This window comes from Stenella coeruleoalba (genome assembly GCF_951394435.1).
Source record: "Stenella coeruleoalba genome assembly, chromosome: 18".
NCBI lineage: Eukaryota > Metazoa > Chordata > Mammalia > Artiodactyla > Delphinidae > Stenella > Stenella coeruleoalba.
In genome coordinates, this window is record NC_137164.1 from 20,585,124 (window position 1) to 20,599,552 (window position 14,429).

The 14,429-nt window shown below is 33.0% G+C and overlaps 1 protein-coding gene across 1 annotated transcript in view; it reads left to right on the forward strand.

The window, feature by feature from the left end:
- ZC3H13 (zinc finger CCCH-type containing 13) overlaps positions 1-14,429 on the forward strand; it is a 93,794-nt gene that overhangs the window by 32,904 nt on the left and 46,461 nt on the right. The window contains exons 7-9 of the mRNA XM_079903343.1: positions 4,183-4,322; positions 4,900-5,060; positions 10,530-10,727. Of these exons, the coding sequence (XP_079759469.1) occupies positions 4,183-4,322; positions 4,900-5,060; positions 10,530-10,727 (499 nt within the window). The remainder of the gene's footprint in view (positions 1-4,182; positions 4,323-4,899; positions 5,061-10,529; positions 10,728-14,429) is intronic.

Genomic DNA, 14,429 nt, shown 5'->3' on the forward strand with positions numbered 1-14,429 from the left:
ATGTTCATCTTTAGTGGATAATGTCAAGTCAAAAATGATTCTCCTTTCTCTGTTGTTTTTTGCCTTTCTCATCTTAGCCATTCTGGAGGTGTGTGGTAGTATCTTTTTGTGGATTTAGTGTGCATTTCCCTAATGAGTAATGAAATTGAGAACTTTTTCACATTTTTGGCCATTGTACAACCTGTTTTATAAATTCTACTCTCGACTTTTGCCTACTGTTTTATTGTGTTACTGTTTTTTTTAATTGAGTATTCTTTATATATTCTGAATATGAGATCTTCATCAGATATATGTATTGCAAATACCTCTCTCATTCTCTGAGTTAGAGTGAGCTTTTAAAAGAATAAATTGGTTCATTTCATTCCCCTATTTAAAATTCTCTGATTTCCCATTGCCTTGAGGATCAAGTACAAATTCTTTTGTACCTACAAAACTTTTCATTATCCGATTGCTTTCTGTGTTTCCAGCTCCCCACTCCCAAGTCTTTGTTTTTATTTGGTTCCCTAAATTTATCATATTTTTTACCATAAGGACCAGTGCAGTAATATAAAAAGCAAAAGTATCATTTCAGTAGAGGAGAAAATGAATGAACATATTTTGGCAATCTTGGTGGTATGTACATCCTCCTAAAATAAAGCATAAAATCCAGAAGCTGTAAAAGATTTGATTATATGAGGATTCAAAATTTTTTGTGAAACTAAACACGCAAGTGATCTATTAAAAATAGATCACTGTAAGAAAGTATTTGACATGTGTAATGTGTAACCATATAATAAAAGCACTGTATAAACCTATATTGAAATTCCACAAATATATAAGAAAAAGATAGTCCAGTTGGAAAATAGGGAAGAGAAACAAAAATTGGTTACGAAATTCATAGAGGAAATAGAAATGGACAGTAAATGCTCAGCCTTACTACAGGGAAATGCCAGTGGAAATAGAAATAGCATTCTTCACCCATCAGATTGGCAGAAATGAAAACTACTAGTATTATCAAGTGGAAGTTTACATTGGTAAAGCTATTTTGGAGTATAATTCGGCAATATTAAAAATAAAAATCATACTTACCTTTGTCCAGCAAATCTAGTTTGTTCTAAAAAAAATACTTGCTCCTGTAAACTAAGGTAGGTATCAAGATGTTCATTGAAGTCTTGTTTATAATAGCAAACTATTGAAAACAAAGTAAATGTCAGAAGGAAAATGGTTAAACTATGATATGTTCATATCATGAAATGCTTTGCAGATGTTAAAATGAAGATGTTTTACCTTTGTGTATGACATGGAAAAACCTTTCTATGGGGCAATGTGTGTAGAAGAGTATAAATATAAAGCCTTATTTTTATATCTATTGAATATGATTACTTGCATACAGTAGATTGCTGGAAGTAAATTTGTCATATTAAAGGGTATGAATTCTTAAAGCTTTTACCTATACTGCCAAATTATTTTCCAGGCTAGAAATATTAGTTTACATTGCTACATCCAAAGAATGAACATGCCTGTTATCTGTGCCTTTGCCAGTACCAAATATTATAATTAGGAAAAAAATGGCTCTTTAATACATGAAAAAGGCTTATTTATATATCATTTGTGTTTCTTTTTGTGTTTATATCTGTTCATGTCCTTTGCCCATTCTTTTAATTAGTAAGAGTTCTTTATATATAAAGAATGTCAACATTATGTACTAGATGTATTTTTGTTACATATTCTTAAAAAATCTCTGCCTGTTAAATGTGCCATTCTAATTATATTTAATATTTTCCTGATGACTTATAACAGCTGATTCATATAGATGATTCTAAGGTAATTGTAATGATAACCTTAAGCTGTAAGATACGAGAGACATTTTCTAAACTTATTAAATGGTTTGACTCCTTTTTTAAAATAAAATTTTGTTGGAGTATAGTTGATTTACAATGTTGTGTTAGTTTCAGGTGTACAGCAAAGTGATTGAGTTATACATATACCTATATCCACTCTTTTTTTTTTTTTTTAGGATTCTTTTCCTATGTAAGCCATTACAGAGTACTGAGTAGAGTTCCCTGTGCTATACAGCAGGTTATTATTAGTTATCTATTTTATATATAACAGTGTGTATATGTCAGTCCCAATCTCCCAATTTATCCCTCCCCTCCTCAGACTCTGTTTTTGAGTCCTCTCCTAATGTTTTGTGCTTTCTGATTTTTCTTTTGTCAGACTATCAGTTGCATTGTGCCTACTTCATAGCCCATCTCTTATAGATTGGGAAAACATCTTATGTTTGATTATAACAGATATGCGTAAAGTTAGAATAAGTAGTTTCTGAGTAAAGACTTGAGAGCTTTCCCTCTAAGCAAAATATATTAGCTATAGTACCTTGACTTCGACATATATTTTAACTGCTCAGGTCTCTCCCTACCCGCACTTCTCCCTTGGTTGAGTGGTTAGGGATTAAAGACTGAAAGCCAATTTGTCATTTTTTTACATGTGTTCTGTATGGGTGATATTCCCAGAGAGCAGTTTTTAGATGAGCAGAACATTATTGATAATACCTTCAGAAACACTGTAAATCATTCTTCTCAATTAATTACCCTTTCCTTTGTTTTACCCTTAGTATGTGGTAATGAAATTTTATCTGTTAATAATTTAAGAACACAACAAACTGGATCATCGAACCCTATTATTCACTGATGTAAAGTGTCTCAACGGAGTGTAAAATCATAACTAGAGATAGCCACTATTCATTTAATTAAATTCAGTATCTTTAATTATTTTGTGTAGTAAAAACTGCATGCCCATGAATATTTAGTAATTGCTTGCTGACTGAAAAGCATGATTTAGTCAGTGTTATGTATTTACTGAGAAATTATCATCATACACCAGTATAAGATGAGTAATCAAGTTTTGTGACACAGATAATAAGATATATAATTACCCTCTTAGTCCCCAAGCATGAATGGATAGTTTTCATTCTAATGTATTTACCTGTACATGCCAGTGATGTCCGTTTGTTTTGTGCTTTAAGCAATCAAGTAGGACTCCTTATCTTTATCGTTTTTTAGTTCTTCATTTTATTTCTCTACCCCAGGTTAGGAAGTGATGATCTTAAGTGCTAAAAGTATAGCTTGAGAAGGCACCTCAGTTTATAATCGGTCAAGCCCAGTGTGTTCATGTGTTAGAATAGAAGTCAGTGAAATTTCCTCCTCCAGGCTTTTGGCATTATTAGCAAATAGGTAGCAGTGCCAGGAGCCTCTGAAAACTACATGTTGTAATGAAATAGTTCTTCACACCACTCTTCCCCCACCCAAACCAACCCTCAGATTCTTTTCCTTGGAAAGGATGAATAGAAATAGATACATGCTATCAGATCCATTGAAGAGATGGACAGTTCTAGTCTAAGAAACTAGTACAAATCACTTATAATGAAAATGTTATAGATCCTTCAGAAATTAGCTCATGTACACATTAGTATTAAAATTACTTAACTTTATTTTTAGATACAAATTAGTTAGGATATTAATTTTTTAAAAAGCAACAAAACTGGAAACAGTATTGCACACCTAATGTGACCTTAATTTAATACTGAGTCTTTAAGAAAATGAAGAAGATAATCATATCATATGCAGCATGAAATATTGAAGGTTTTGGTGCCTTTAATGCTTAGAATTTATAGCTGAGTGTTTTAATTGTATCTTTTTTTTTTTTTTTTTTTTTTTTTTTTGCGGTACGCGGGCCTCTCACTGCTGTGGCCTCTCCCGTTGTGGAGCACAGGCTCCGGACGCGCAGGCTCAGCAGCCATGGCTCACGGGCCCAGCCGCACCGCGGCATGTGGGATCTTCCCAGACCGGGGCACGAACCCGCGTCCCCTGCATCGGCAGGAGGACTCTCAACCACTGCGCCACCAGGGAAGCCCTAATTGTATCTTTTAAAAATTCCGTCTCCTAACCAAAAACCCAAACAGCCCAAAATCACTTCCAGAAAACCCAGGAACCTTAAAAATGTTTGTTTTCATAAAGAAATTAGCCATATTGATTTTAATTCTTTACAGAAACAGTGTATATTTCTTTTATCTTTTTGAAGTATGTTGTTCTTGTTAAAGAATCTACCATTTTAATTTGTATAAAAAATAGTTGAAAATTTTTCTCTAATTTTTGGTATAGATAATTATAGTTTCCGACAAGTAATGGAATTTTTATTTTAAAGATTCTGACAATGGAGATATTAATTATGATTATGTTCATGAGTTGTCATTGGAAATGAAGCGTCAAAAGATACAGAGGGAATTAATGAAGCTGGAACAAGAAAACATGGAGAAAAGAGAAGAAATTATTATTAAAAAGGAGGTATGCTATTTATTGAAATTTGTTAGTAATTAACATCAAAATGAGTACTGATCAGAGAACTCATTAGCTGCTTGCTACATCTTAAGTTGTATTAGGATATCGATACTTCACATATGTTAATTAATCTTCACATTTCTCTATTAGATAAATAGGACATATATTTGTTATTGAATAAACAAAACTGAGTTTCTGTTGCCTGGAGTCACCAGCTAATGTAAAATGGGACTTGAATCTATGTACATCTGGTTTTTAGGCCCATGCTATTTCTAGAATACTTGTTTCTTTTTTAAAGAGTAGAAAGATACAATATATTTGAATATAATTTTTTTTTCTGAGGAGATTTTGAAATTTCATAATTTTAGTTTGCTTTATTGATATTAGTGTTATGTTGGGGCAGTTAGTATTGGTTAACAGCATAGGTTCAGGAGCCAGACTAATATTAATATGTGGTCGCTATCATAACACTTAATACTTCATCTGAAGTTTGGTATAATTTAAAAACACGTGCTTTGTTGTCTGATTATAACAACCATGATTGGAAGAGTTTCTGAATTGAGTTACTGAATTCTTTTGGAAGGTTTCACCAGAAGTGGTTAGATCAAAGTTATCTCCATCACCTTCTCTAAGAAAGTCTAGCAAATCTCCAAAGCGAAAATCAAGCCCTAAGTCGTCATCTTCAACTAGCAAGAAAGACAGGAAGACAACTGCAGTATCCTCTCCCTTGCTGGACCAGCAGAGGTCAGTAGGGTGATAAATAGTGCCAGAATGAAATAGCTTTTTCTGAAGTGATATTCAAAAGAATTACTTGGTAGATTACATAAAGATACTTTTAATTCATTCAGTATTTAATGTAAACTTTTTTCTTCTAAGAAAAAAGTGTGAAAAGTTTCCATTTAAAAGAAAATTATAGAGAACAATAAAGCAAAGGTTTGTGTCCCATCTGTATATGCTTCAGAGCTTTTTATTTTTTAAGAATAAACAGCTATATTTCTGGTCCTTCCCTCTTGAATTTGTTGTTTATGATACCTATGCATGTGTGTTTATACTTCCATAATACGTATTATCTTATAATATATAGTATTACTTTCATCTATTTAATCTTAATATAGATACAACTTTTCTTCTGTAACTTTTTCACTTAGCACTTTTTTTACATTTATCTATATCGATGTATGTAGCTGTAGTTCTTTCATATTAGTATTTATGTATTTATCTACTTTTCTTTTGTTGAACGTTTAAGTTGATTTCAGGTTTTAGCTCTTACAGATTATGCACAATGAACATTCTTGTCTCCTTGTGTACATGATCAAGAGATTAAATTCTTTATAGTATGTATGAAGCAGTATGAATATATTATTTAGAATTATTGTAGTAGTCAATTGAAAGAATAAAGATAGAAATAAATTACATTGAGGGGTTGAGAATAAGGCAGGAGGTACCTTTTCATTTAATGTCACTGTGGACTATTTAAATTTTATTAAAGGACATACACTAATTTATTATTTAAGAAAAAGGCTAAACTAAAAACCTCTTCCCAATATTTGACCAGTTGGCAAATGTCTGTTTGAACCCATAATGAAACTCATAGTTGTCTCCTTCTAGTTTCTAGAGGCTTTAACCCTATTCTAGATTCCATTTACTTTTTACCTAGTTTATTATATCATCCTACTAACTCTATTTATCTAGTGTCCATTCTGCCACACATATAAACATTTTCATTCAGCTGCCCTAACCCTTCACTTTACAGATGTTGTGAGAGAAATCTTAAAATAACAATTACAATTAATTTATTATGCCATTGAAAAATTTAGTAGTTTGACTGAAATTCAGATTTTTTAGAATAGCATTCATACTTTGATCTTTCCACTGTTTCCACTCTTGTTCATATTTTTGTCCAGCCTTCTTCCTACACTCATCACCTTCAGTCCATCTATATCTAGCTCAGATTCTGTCTTTCCATTAAGTTTTCCCATTTCTCCTTACTGAACATAATTTCTGTTCCCTTTATGTATCAGATTTTATTTATACCTCTCACTTAATACGAATTGCTATTTGTATTATATTTTAGCTGTGGCACATATGTTTTACAACCTCTATTAAATTTAAGCTCCTTGAAGATTGCAGTCTTCATGGTTCACTGTTCTATCTCCCCACAGCACCTACTCTGCAAAGAGCTTTGTATTGTAATAAGGCACTCTGTACAGTTGACTTGATTCTCTCCTTTGTGCCTAAGATTGAATAAAGGGATATGAAAGAAGCTGAACTATACAGTGATATGATTTACCCCACTTGCTCTTTATTCTTTTGATTAACCAATTATATAATTTTCCCTCAATTCCATTCATTTCCCAAAAAACTGCCAGCATACCAGAAATACTCCTTTTCATTTTCTAATCCTTTCTAAATATTTATAAAATCTTCAAAACTTAATCTCTTCGTAGAAAGTTTCTATAACTATTTAGATGAAGGGTTAGTTTCATCCTGTTCGTTTTCATGTAGTCTTCTCTTACTGCTTTGTTAGTAACTCACTTATACTTTGATGAATATTGAGCATAATAATTACTCACATTGATTTAACTACTATATTTCTGTATCATAAGATATTGACTTTAAGATGCACCATTAATTTAATAATAGAAGCAGAAGGATCTGGAAAACAGTACATTAAAGGTACAAAGAAAACACTGAATTGGATATAGCATTTCTGTAGTTGTGCAGTTTACATTGCCTAGAGTGGGTCAGACCATCAACTTTTAGTTACATTGTGGATCATACTATAAACTGAATACATTCAACAAGTTAAGGATTGGAATCAGTTAAAATTCAATGGAATGTTGCAGCCAATGCCAGTAAATCAACTGAGGTGACAGTCAGGTAAACAAACTCCTTGGTTTTACATGATTATCATATTGAGTAGACAGAGATAATCACAGACAAATTAAGACTCACACTTCTCTGTGAAAATTGGCAGTTTTCTTAGACATTTATTGTGAGAGAGAGCCTGATGGAAAGCTTTAAGCTGAAACATGTGAAGTATGTCAAAAGCTATTCAAAAAAAAATAAGTTTTGGGGAGAGAGAGAAAAAGGCTCTAAAAGTGATAGAAGTAGATAATTGAGCTGTGTGCCACAAATAGGAAGTGGGCTCTTTGCCACTAAAGGATAATCATTTGACTTAAAAAAAAAAATGTTGAAAGATCTTGTTGACTTCAGAATGCACAAAATCAACTTTGGCCCATTCTGTTGGAAGTTACTTGCAAACTCTGTAACACAACTATGTTTTCCAACTACATATATTTTTTAAGGTATTTGAAGAAATTCTGCACTTTAGTGAGTGTACTGGCATAATCCTGGTGGTTATAATAGCTTAATCCCAGAATGTGAATTTAACACAACAGAAGTTTATTTCTCACTCAAGTAAGAAGTGGGTGTTTCTGATTAATAGGTGACTCTTCTATACATGCAGCTTCAGTACCTAGGCTCCTTCTGACCATGGCTTTACTTTCTTAGGTTTTTGAGGACACCAAAGAAGAAAAAAATTAAGAGTATTGCACTTATTTAGTTACATAGTTTACAATTACCTGGAGTATGAGAGTCTTATTAGTTAGGCCTGGAAGTGGTGTACATCACTTTCACTCACATTCTTTTTGGCCAGAGCTTGGTCATTTGGCCACATCTAACTTCAGAACGGTCTAGACAGTATGGTTCAACAGTATGGCCAGGACAAAAGTGTAGTAAACACCTAGCTAGTTTCTGTCACAGGCAATGATGTGAAAATACAGTCTGTGTCAAGAACTTCTCTATCATTTTATCTTGAAAATGGTTTTTTAAGTAATTTTTGTTACTATCTACCAATTATTGATCAGTGTGTGTCTTTTAAGTGGAAAAATATGTAGAAATGTAGACACATCACTTATCTGTTAAATACATTAAAAATTTGAGTCACTTCATAAATATGCAGTGAGATATGTAACTAATAATCGTTTTGGCAGAAGACAAAGATGAAAAGTAGATTTGGTCATATTTTAATAACTTCTGATTTGCTAGATGGTTGACCCTATCTATGACAATAAGAAGTAGGGATAAGGACTAAGAGAGGTAAATTTTCTGAATACCTGCTATGAGTCAGTTGCTTTTATCTGTTTTTAATCTTACCAGCAATTTTGAGGAAGATACTATCCGTTACCTTTTTTACAGCTAAGGCATCTTGGGATTAGAGAACTCTAGGTCACAGGAAGTAAGTTTTAGGATTTTGGCTTAAGTTGTCATTTATAAATAACAATAACTAGTGAAATAAGTAGCTGATGAAAACTTACCAGATGTGTGAAGAGAAAGGGCTACTTAAAAACTCCGTACCAGGCTGAACATTCAATGTTGCAGAAAACAGGAACAAATTTAAATAAGAAATTAATTCAAAATTTTAATATGATTTGAGAGGATATTGATTGATCTGTTGAGAGCAGTTGATCGTGAAAATAAAAGCAATCTGTGAACAAAAATATTTTGGATGAAAAATGATTTTTAAAACTGGAAATAGCAGAATAAAGAGATTGCCAAATTTAATATTAGTAGAATGAGTGCAACCTAAAAGAAAATTTACTGAATTTGAAAACACATTTAAGATATTTCCAATATTTTAAGATATTGGAAAGCAAAAGGAGAGATGGAATAATGGAAAACAATGGAGGAGTGATCTAGGAGATGCAGTGACTATAATAAAGCAAACCAGAGAGACTCGGGTCACATGGAGAATTGATGAAATAAAAATAGAAAAAAAAGTGAGTAAAAGACTAGGGTTTCAGATTGAAGCAGCACACTGAGTGATAGAAAAGGTTAAAAAAAGAATGTATGCTTATCTTGATGAAATTTTTAGTTTGCAAGGAATAATATAATAATGCATACAGTCAGAAAAGCTGGGTAACCTGCATAGGAAAAGAAATTAACTCTCTTTGGACTTTTCATCCAAAACACTAAATGCCACAAAATATTGTAACAATATTTATAGAGCTCTGAGGGAAAAGGATATGACACCAAAATGCTCAAACTGTTGTCAGGGTAGGAAGTAAAGACAGACAATTTGTAATGTGTAAAGGCTCAAAGTTATAGCATTTAGATAAAATGCTTTTAAATGCCAACTTTTAAAGAGGATAGTCTAGACCCAAAAAAACAATCCCAGGTAGATTAACCGTGAAATACAAAATTCTAAAATTTAAAGGATCAATCTCTGTAATCTAAGAGTTGGGAAAGATTTAAATGAATGTTTAAGATTTAAAACAAAGATTTAAAAGAATATTTACTAACAGTGCTTAAGGTTTCATTTATAGTTGATGTAATTGTTCTTTATAATGCTGAAAACATGGAAACCACCTGAAAAACTTATCAATGTGAAATTGTTTAAAGAAGTTATGGAGCATATCTATTAAAGGAAATTCTGTACAGTCCATAAGAATAATTATCAAAATCCACTTTTTTGGGCTTCCCTGGTGGCGCAGTGGTTGAGAGTCCGCCTGCTGATGCAGGGGACACGGGTTCATGCCCCGGTCCGGGAAGATCCCACATGCCGCAGAGCAGCTAGGCCCGTGAGCCATGGCTGCTGAGCCTGTGCGTGTGGAGCCTACGCTCCGCAACGGGAGAGGCCACAACAGTGAGAGGCCCGTGTACCGCAAAAAAAAAAAAAAAAAAATCCACTTTTTTGTTATAGAAAGATACCCATGCTATATTTAGTACAAAAAATTTTACAAAACATTGTTATTATGACTGTGTGTATGGGGTGGCAGGGAGGGAAGAAGGGAAAGAGACATGGAAAAAGTGTGGACGTATATCCAAGGTGTTAACATTGGCTATACTTGGGTAATGGAATTATAGGTGATTTTTACTTTTTCATCTACTTTTCTATAATAAGCTTTAAAAAAAAAATTCAGTTCATGCAGTTGTTTTATTTTATGATATTTTCCTTCCTGAAAGAATCTCTTCCTATTCCACCTCTTATCTTTTCTCAGAAATATACCCTTTAAAATTATATAATAAGCAGTATTAATGAAGTAGGTAGCAAGTAAATTTTTTTTGATATTGATTGCTAGTATATAAAATAGTAAATGGCAAGTTATTAAAAGGAATGCTACCATTTTTTAAAAGTGCTTTGTTAAAATGAAAAAAATATTTGACCTTCTAAAAGTCTTTAGACTTCTGATAGCTTTGTGTTACCTTCAGGAATTCAAAAAGCAACCAAAGTAAGAAGAAAGGACCTCGTACTCCTAGCCCACCCCCTCCTATACAGGAAGATATTGCTCTGGGGAAAAAATATAAAGAAAAATATAAAGTAAAAGACAGGATAGAAGAAAAACCAAGAGATGGAAAGGACAGAGGACGAGATTTTGAAAGACAAAGAGAAAAAAGAGACAAGCCAAGGTAAGTAGGATTGTATATTTTAAATAATCTTACTTTCTTAGAATCTAAACTACTATTCAGAAGCTTTTAGGCATTACTACAATGGATTACTTAGTGTTTTTGAACTATGTATAAGTATTTAATACTTACCATATTGAAATATCAATACTTCAATCAATGTTAATATGTTTATAAAACATATAAATCATTATGATTTAAAAAACATAAAATTTCTTAATTTTAACCATTTTTAAATGGCAATTTAGTAGTGTTTTTTATATATATATACTATATATATGTATATACAGTATATTCACAGTGACATGAAATAGATCTTCAGAACCTTTTCATCTTACAAATCTGAAACTCTATAACCCTTAAACATCTCCTTTTCACTCCCCCACCTATCTCCTGGCTCCCCAGTCCATAGTAAACATCGTTCTACTTCTCTGTTTCTTTGATTTTGACTCCTTTAGATACCTCATATAAATGAAATCATTTTGTCTTTTTGTGACTGGCTTATTTTACTTAGCATAAGGTCTTCAAGGTTCATCCATATTGTGGCATGTGACAGGATTACTTTCCTTTTTAATGCTGAATAATATTCCATTGTCTATATACCACGTTTTGTTTATCCATTCATTTGCTGATGAACGTATAGGTTGCTTCCACCTCTTGGCTATTGTGAATAGTGCTGTTATGAACATGGGTGTGCACATCTCTTCAAGACCCTTCTTTCAGTTTGTTTGGCAATGTACTCAGAAGTGGGATTGCTGGATCATATGGTAGTTTAATTTTTAATTCTTTGAGGAACTTTCATACAGTTTTCCATACAAGCTGCTGTACACCATTAACAGTGTACAAGAGTTCCAATTTCTTCACATCCTCACCAACACTTATTTTCTGTGTTTTGGATAGTAGCCATCCTAACTGGTATGAGTTGATACTGTGGTTTTGATTTGCGTTTCGCTGATTATTGATGATGTTGAACATCTTTTCATTGCTTTTTTTTTTGGCCACTCGTATATCATCTTTGGAGTGATGTCTATTTAAATCCTTTACACATTTTTTATTTATTTTTTTTTTTGCCGTACGCGGGCCTCTCACTGTTGTGGCCTCTCCTGTTGCGGAGCACAGGCTCCGGATGCGCAGGCTCAGCGGCCATGGCTCAGGGGCCCAGCCGCTCCGTGGCATGTGGGATCCTCCCGGACCGGGACATGAACCCGTGTCCCCTGCATCGGCAGGCGGACTCTCAACCACTGCGCTACCAGGGAAGCCCTCCTTTACACATTTTTTAATTGAGTCCATTTGATTTTTGTTGTTGAATTATAGGAATCCATTATAATTATGGATGTTAACCCCTTATCAGATATATGATTTGCAAATATTTTCTCCCTTTTCATAGGTGGCCTTTTCATTCTCTTGATAGTGTTTTTTGATGCACAGAAGTTTTTAAAGTATGAGGTAGTCCCATTTGTCAATTTTATGTTGTTGCATGCGATTTTGGTGTTGTATCCAAGAAATCATTGCCAACCCCAATGTCATGAAGATTTTTCCCTATGTTTTTTTGTAGGAGTTTTATTAAGTCTTAGATCTTATATTTCAGTCTTTAATGCCTTTTGAGTTAATTTTTTGTATGTGGTGTAAGGTAAAGGTCCAACTTCATTTTTTGCATGTAGAAAACCACTTTTCCCAGCACCATTTTTTGAAGGAACTCTCCTTTCTCCATTGAATGTTCTTGGCACCCTTGAAGATCATTTGACCATATATGCAAGGATTTATTTCTGGGCTCTCTTTTACTCCATTGGTCTGCTTGTCTGTCTTTCTGCTAGTACCACACTGTTTTGATTACTGTGGCTTTATAATACATTTTGAAATCAAGAAGCATGAATCCTCTTTGTTATTACTTTTTGAAATTATTTTGGCTATTTGAGTTCCCTTGAAATTCCTTATAAATTTGGGATGAATTTTTATATTTCTGCAAAAACTATCTTTGGGGTTTTGATAGGGATTGCATTGAATCTGTAGATCTCTTTGGATGATATGGACATCTTAACCATATTAAATCTTCCAGTCCTTGAGCATGGAATGTCTTTCTGTTTATTTGTATCTTAATTTCTTTCAGCAGTGTTTTGTAGTTTTCAGTATACAAGTCTTTGACCTCCTTGGTTAGGTTTATTCCTAAGTATTTTTTACGTTAAGTAATTTTTATGCTTTATTTTGTTCTTTTTTATACTATTGTAGATGGAATTGTTTTTTAAAATTTCCTTTTCAGATTGTTCATTGTTGTATAGAAACACAACTGATTTTGTGTGCTGATTTTGCATCCTGCAACTTTGCTGAATTCATTTGTTAGTTCTAACAGTTTGTTTTGTTTTGTGGAACGTATAGGGTTTTCTACATATAAGATCATGCCATCTGCAAGTAGAGATAATTACTTTTTTCTTTCCAACTTGGATGCCTTTTTAAAATTTTTTTTGACTAATTGCCCTGGCTAGGACTTCCAACACTGTGTTGAATAAAAGTGGTGAGAGTGGGCATCCTTGCCTTGTCCCTTAGAGGAAAAGCTTTTAGTCTTTCACCATTGAGAATGATGTTTGCTATGGACTTTTCTTAAATGGCCTTTTTTTATGTTGCGATCATTCAGGATAAATTATCCATCCAGTAAGCAGCTGATAATAGTTTTATGATATATAAGTTCAACAAAACCCAGTCTTTTCCCCAAAAAAGATTTTGGTGATAAGCTTAGCCCTTTCTTTGTCTTGGTAAGAGATCATCTTGTCTAACTTATTTAGATGAATCAATTTTTTTTTCTCTCCTCCCTGTGGTGACTTAGAAGAACCAGAATGATTCTGTCAGCTGTTGCTAGGACCTAGCAACATTATTATGTCTTACTGGAGCAATAAAAACTGGTTAACTGGAGCATCCATAATTCTTGAACATATTTTCCTAAAATACACTCTTTATCTTATTCAATCTGGTAGGTTTGTTTTTGAAAATGACATGTAAATCAGATATAAATTATGTTAAATGTTCTTGCTGATTTACATTTTAAGAAGTCTTTATTCTTCTCTAATGGTTCTTGGTGCTCTTGTCTTGTTATTTTGACCCAGAAATCTTTGAGAAGTGATTCTTAACTTATATCCCTGGGTAGTTCACCACTGAAATGGTAACACATTTTGTATTATGAGGAATTGAATATTACAGAGATTGATTCTTCATTTTCCATTTTTTTCTCCCTGGCCATCTCTACCAGGAGTAGTAAGGTATGCCTAAGATTCACCTGTTGCTCAGTGTACAGAAAAATCTGAACTTGGTTTATTTCTTCTCTCTAAGGAAACTAAGCAGCAGATTACTGAAGGACTGCATGGGTACCTGATTGTCACTGGAGTTCTAAAGCCGTATTTGACAAGGTTGAAAGGGGGCATTTTGATTTAGGAGGAGTTGATTTGATTTCCAGGTGTTTTTTTTTTTTTTAAGGCAGATTCATTAATTTAATTTATCTCCATTACTGTGAATAAAGAATTCTAAAGCCAAGCAGTATATTTAAGAATCTTTGTCATTGCTTTCAGATTCTGGGGTATGTAATCAAAGGTTAGTATCTAAAATCCTTTTGGAGAAAATTGCCATTTAATATTAATTTAGATGTTATAATGGGTTTATTGGGAGTATTTTGGTTATCAGGATGTGTTGTGCTTAAGTGAAAGTATGCTAATACATTTA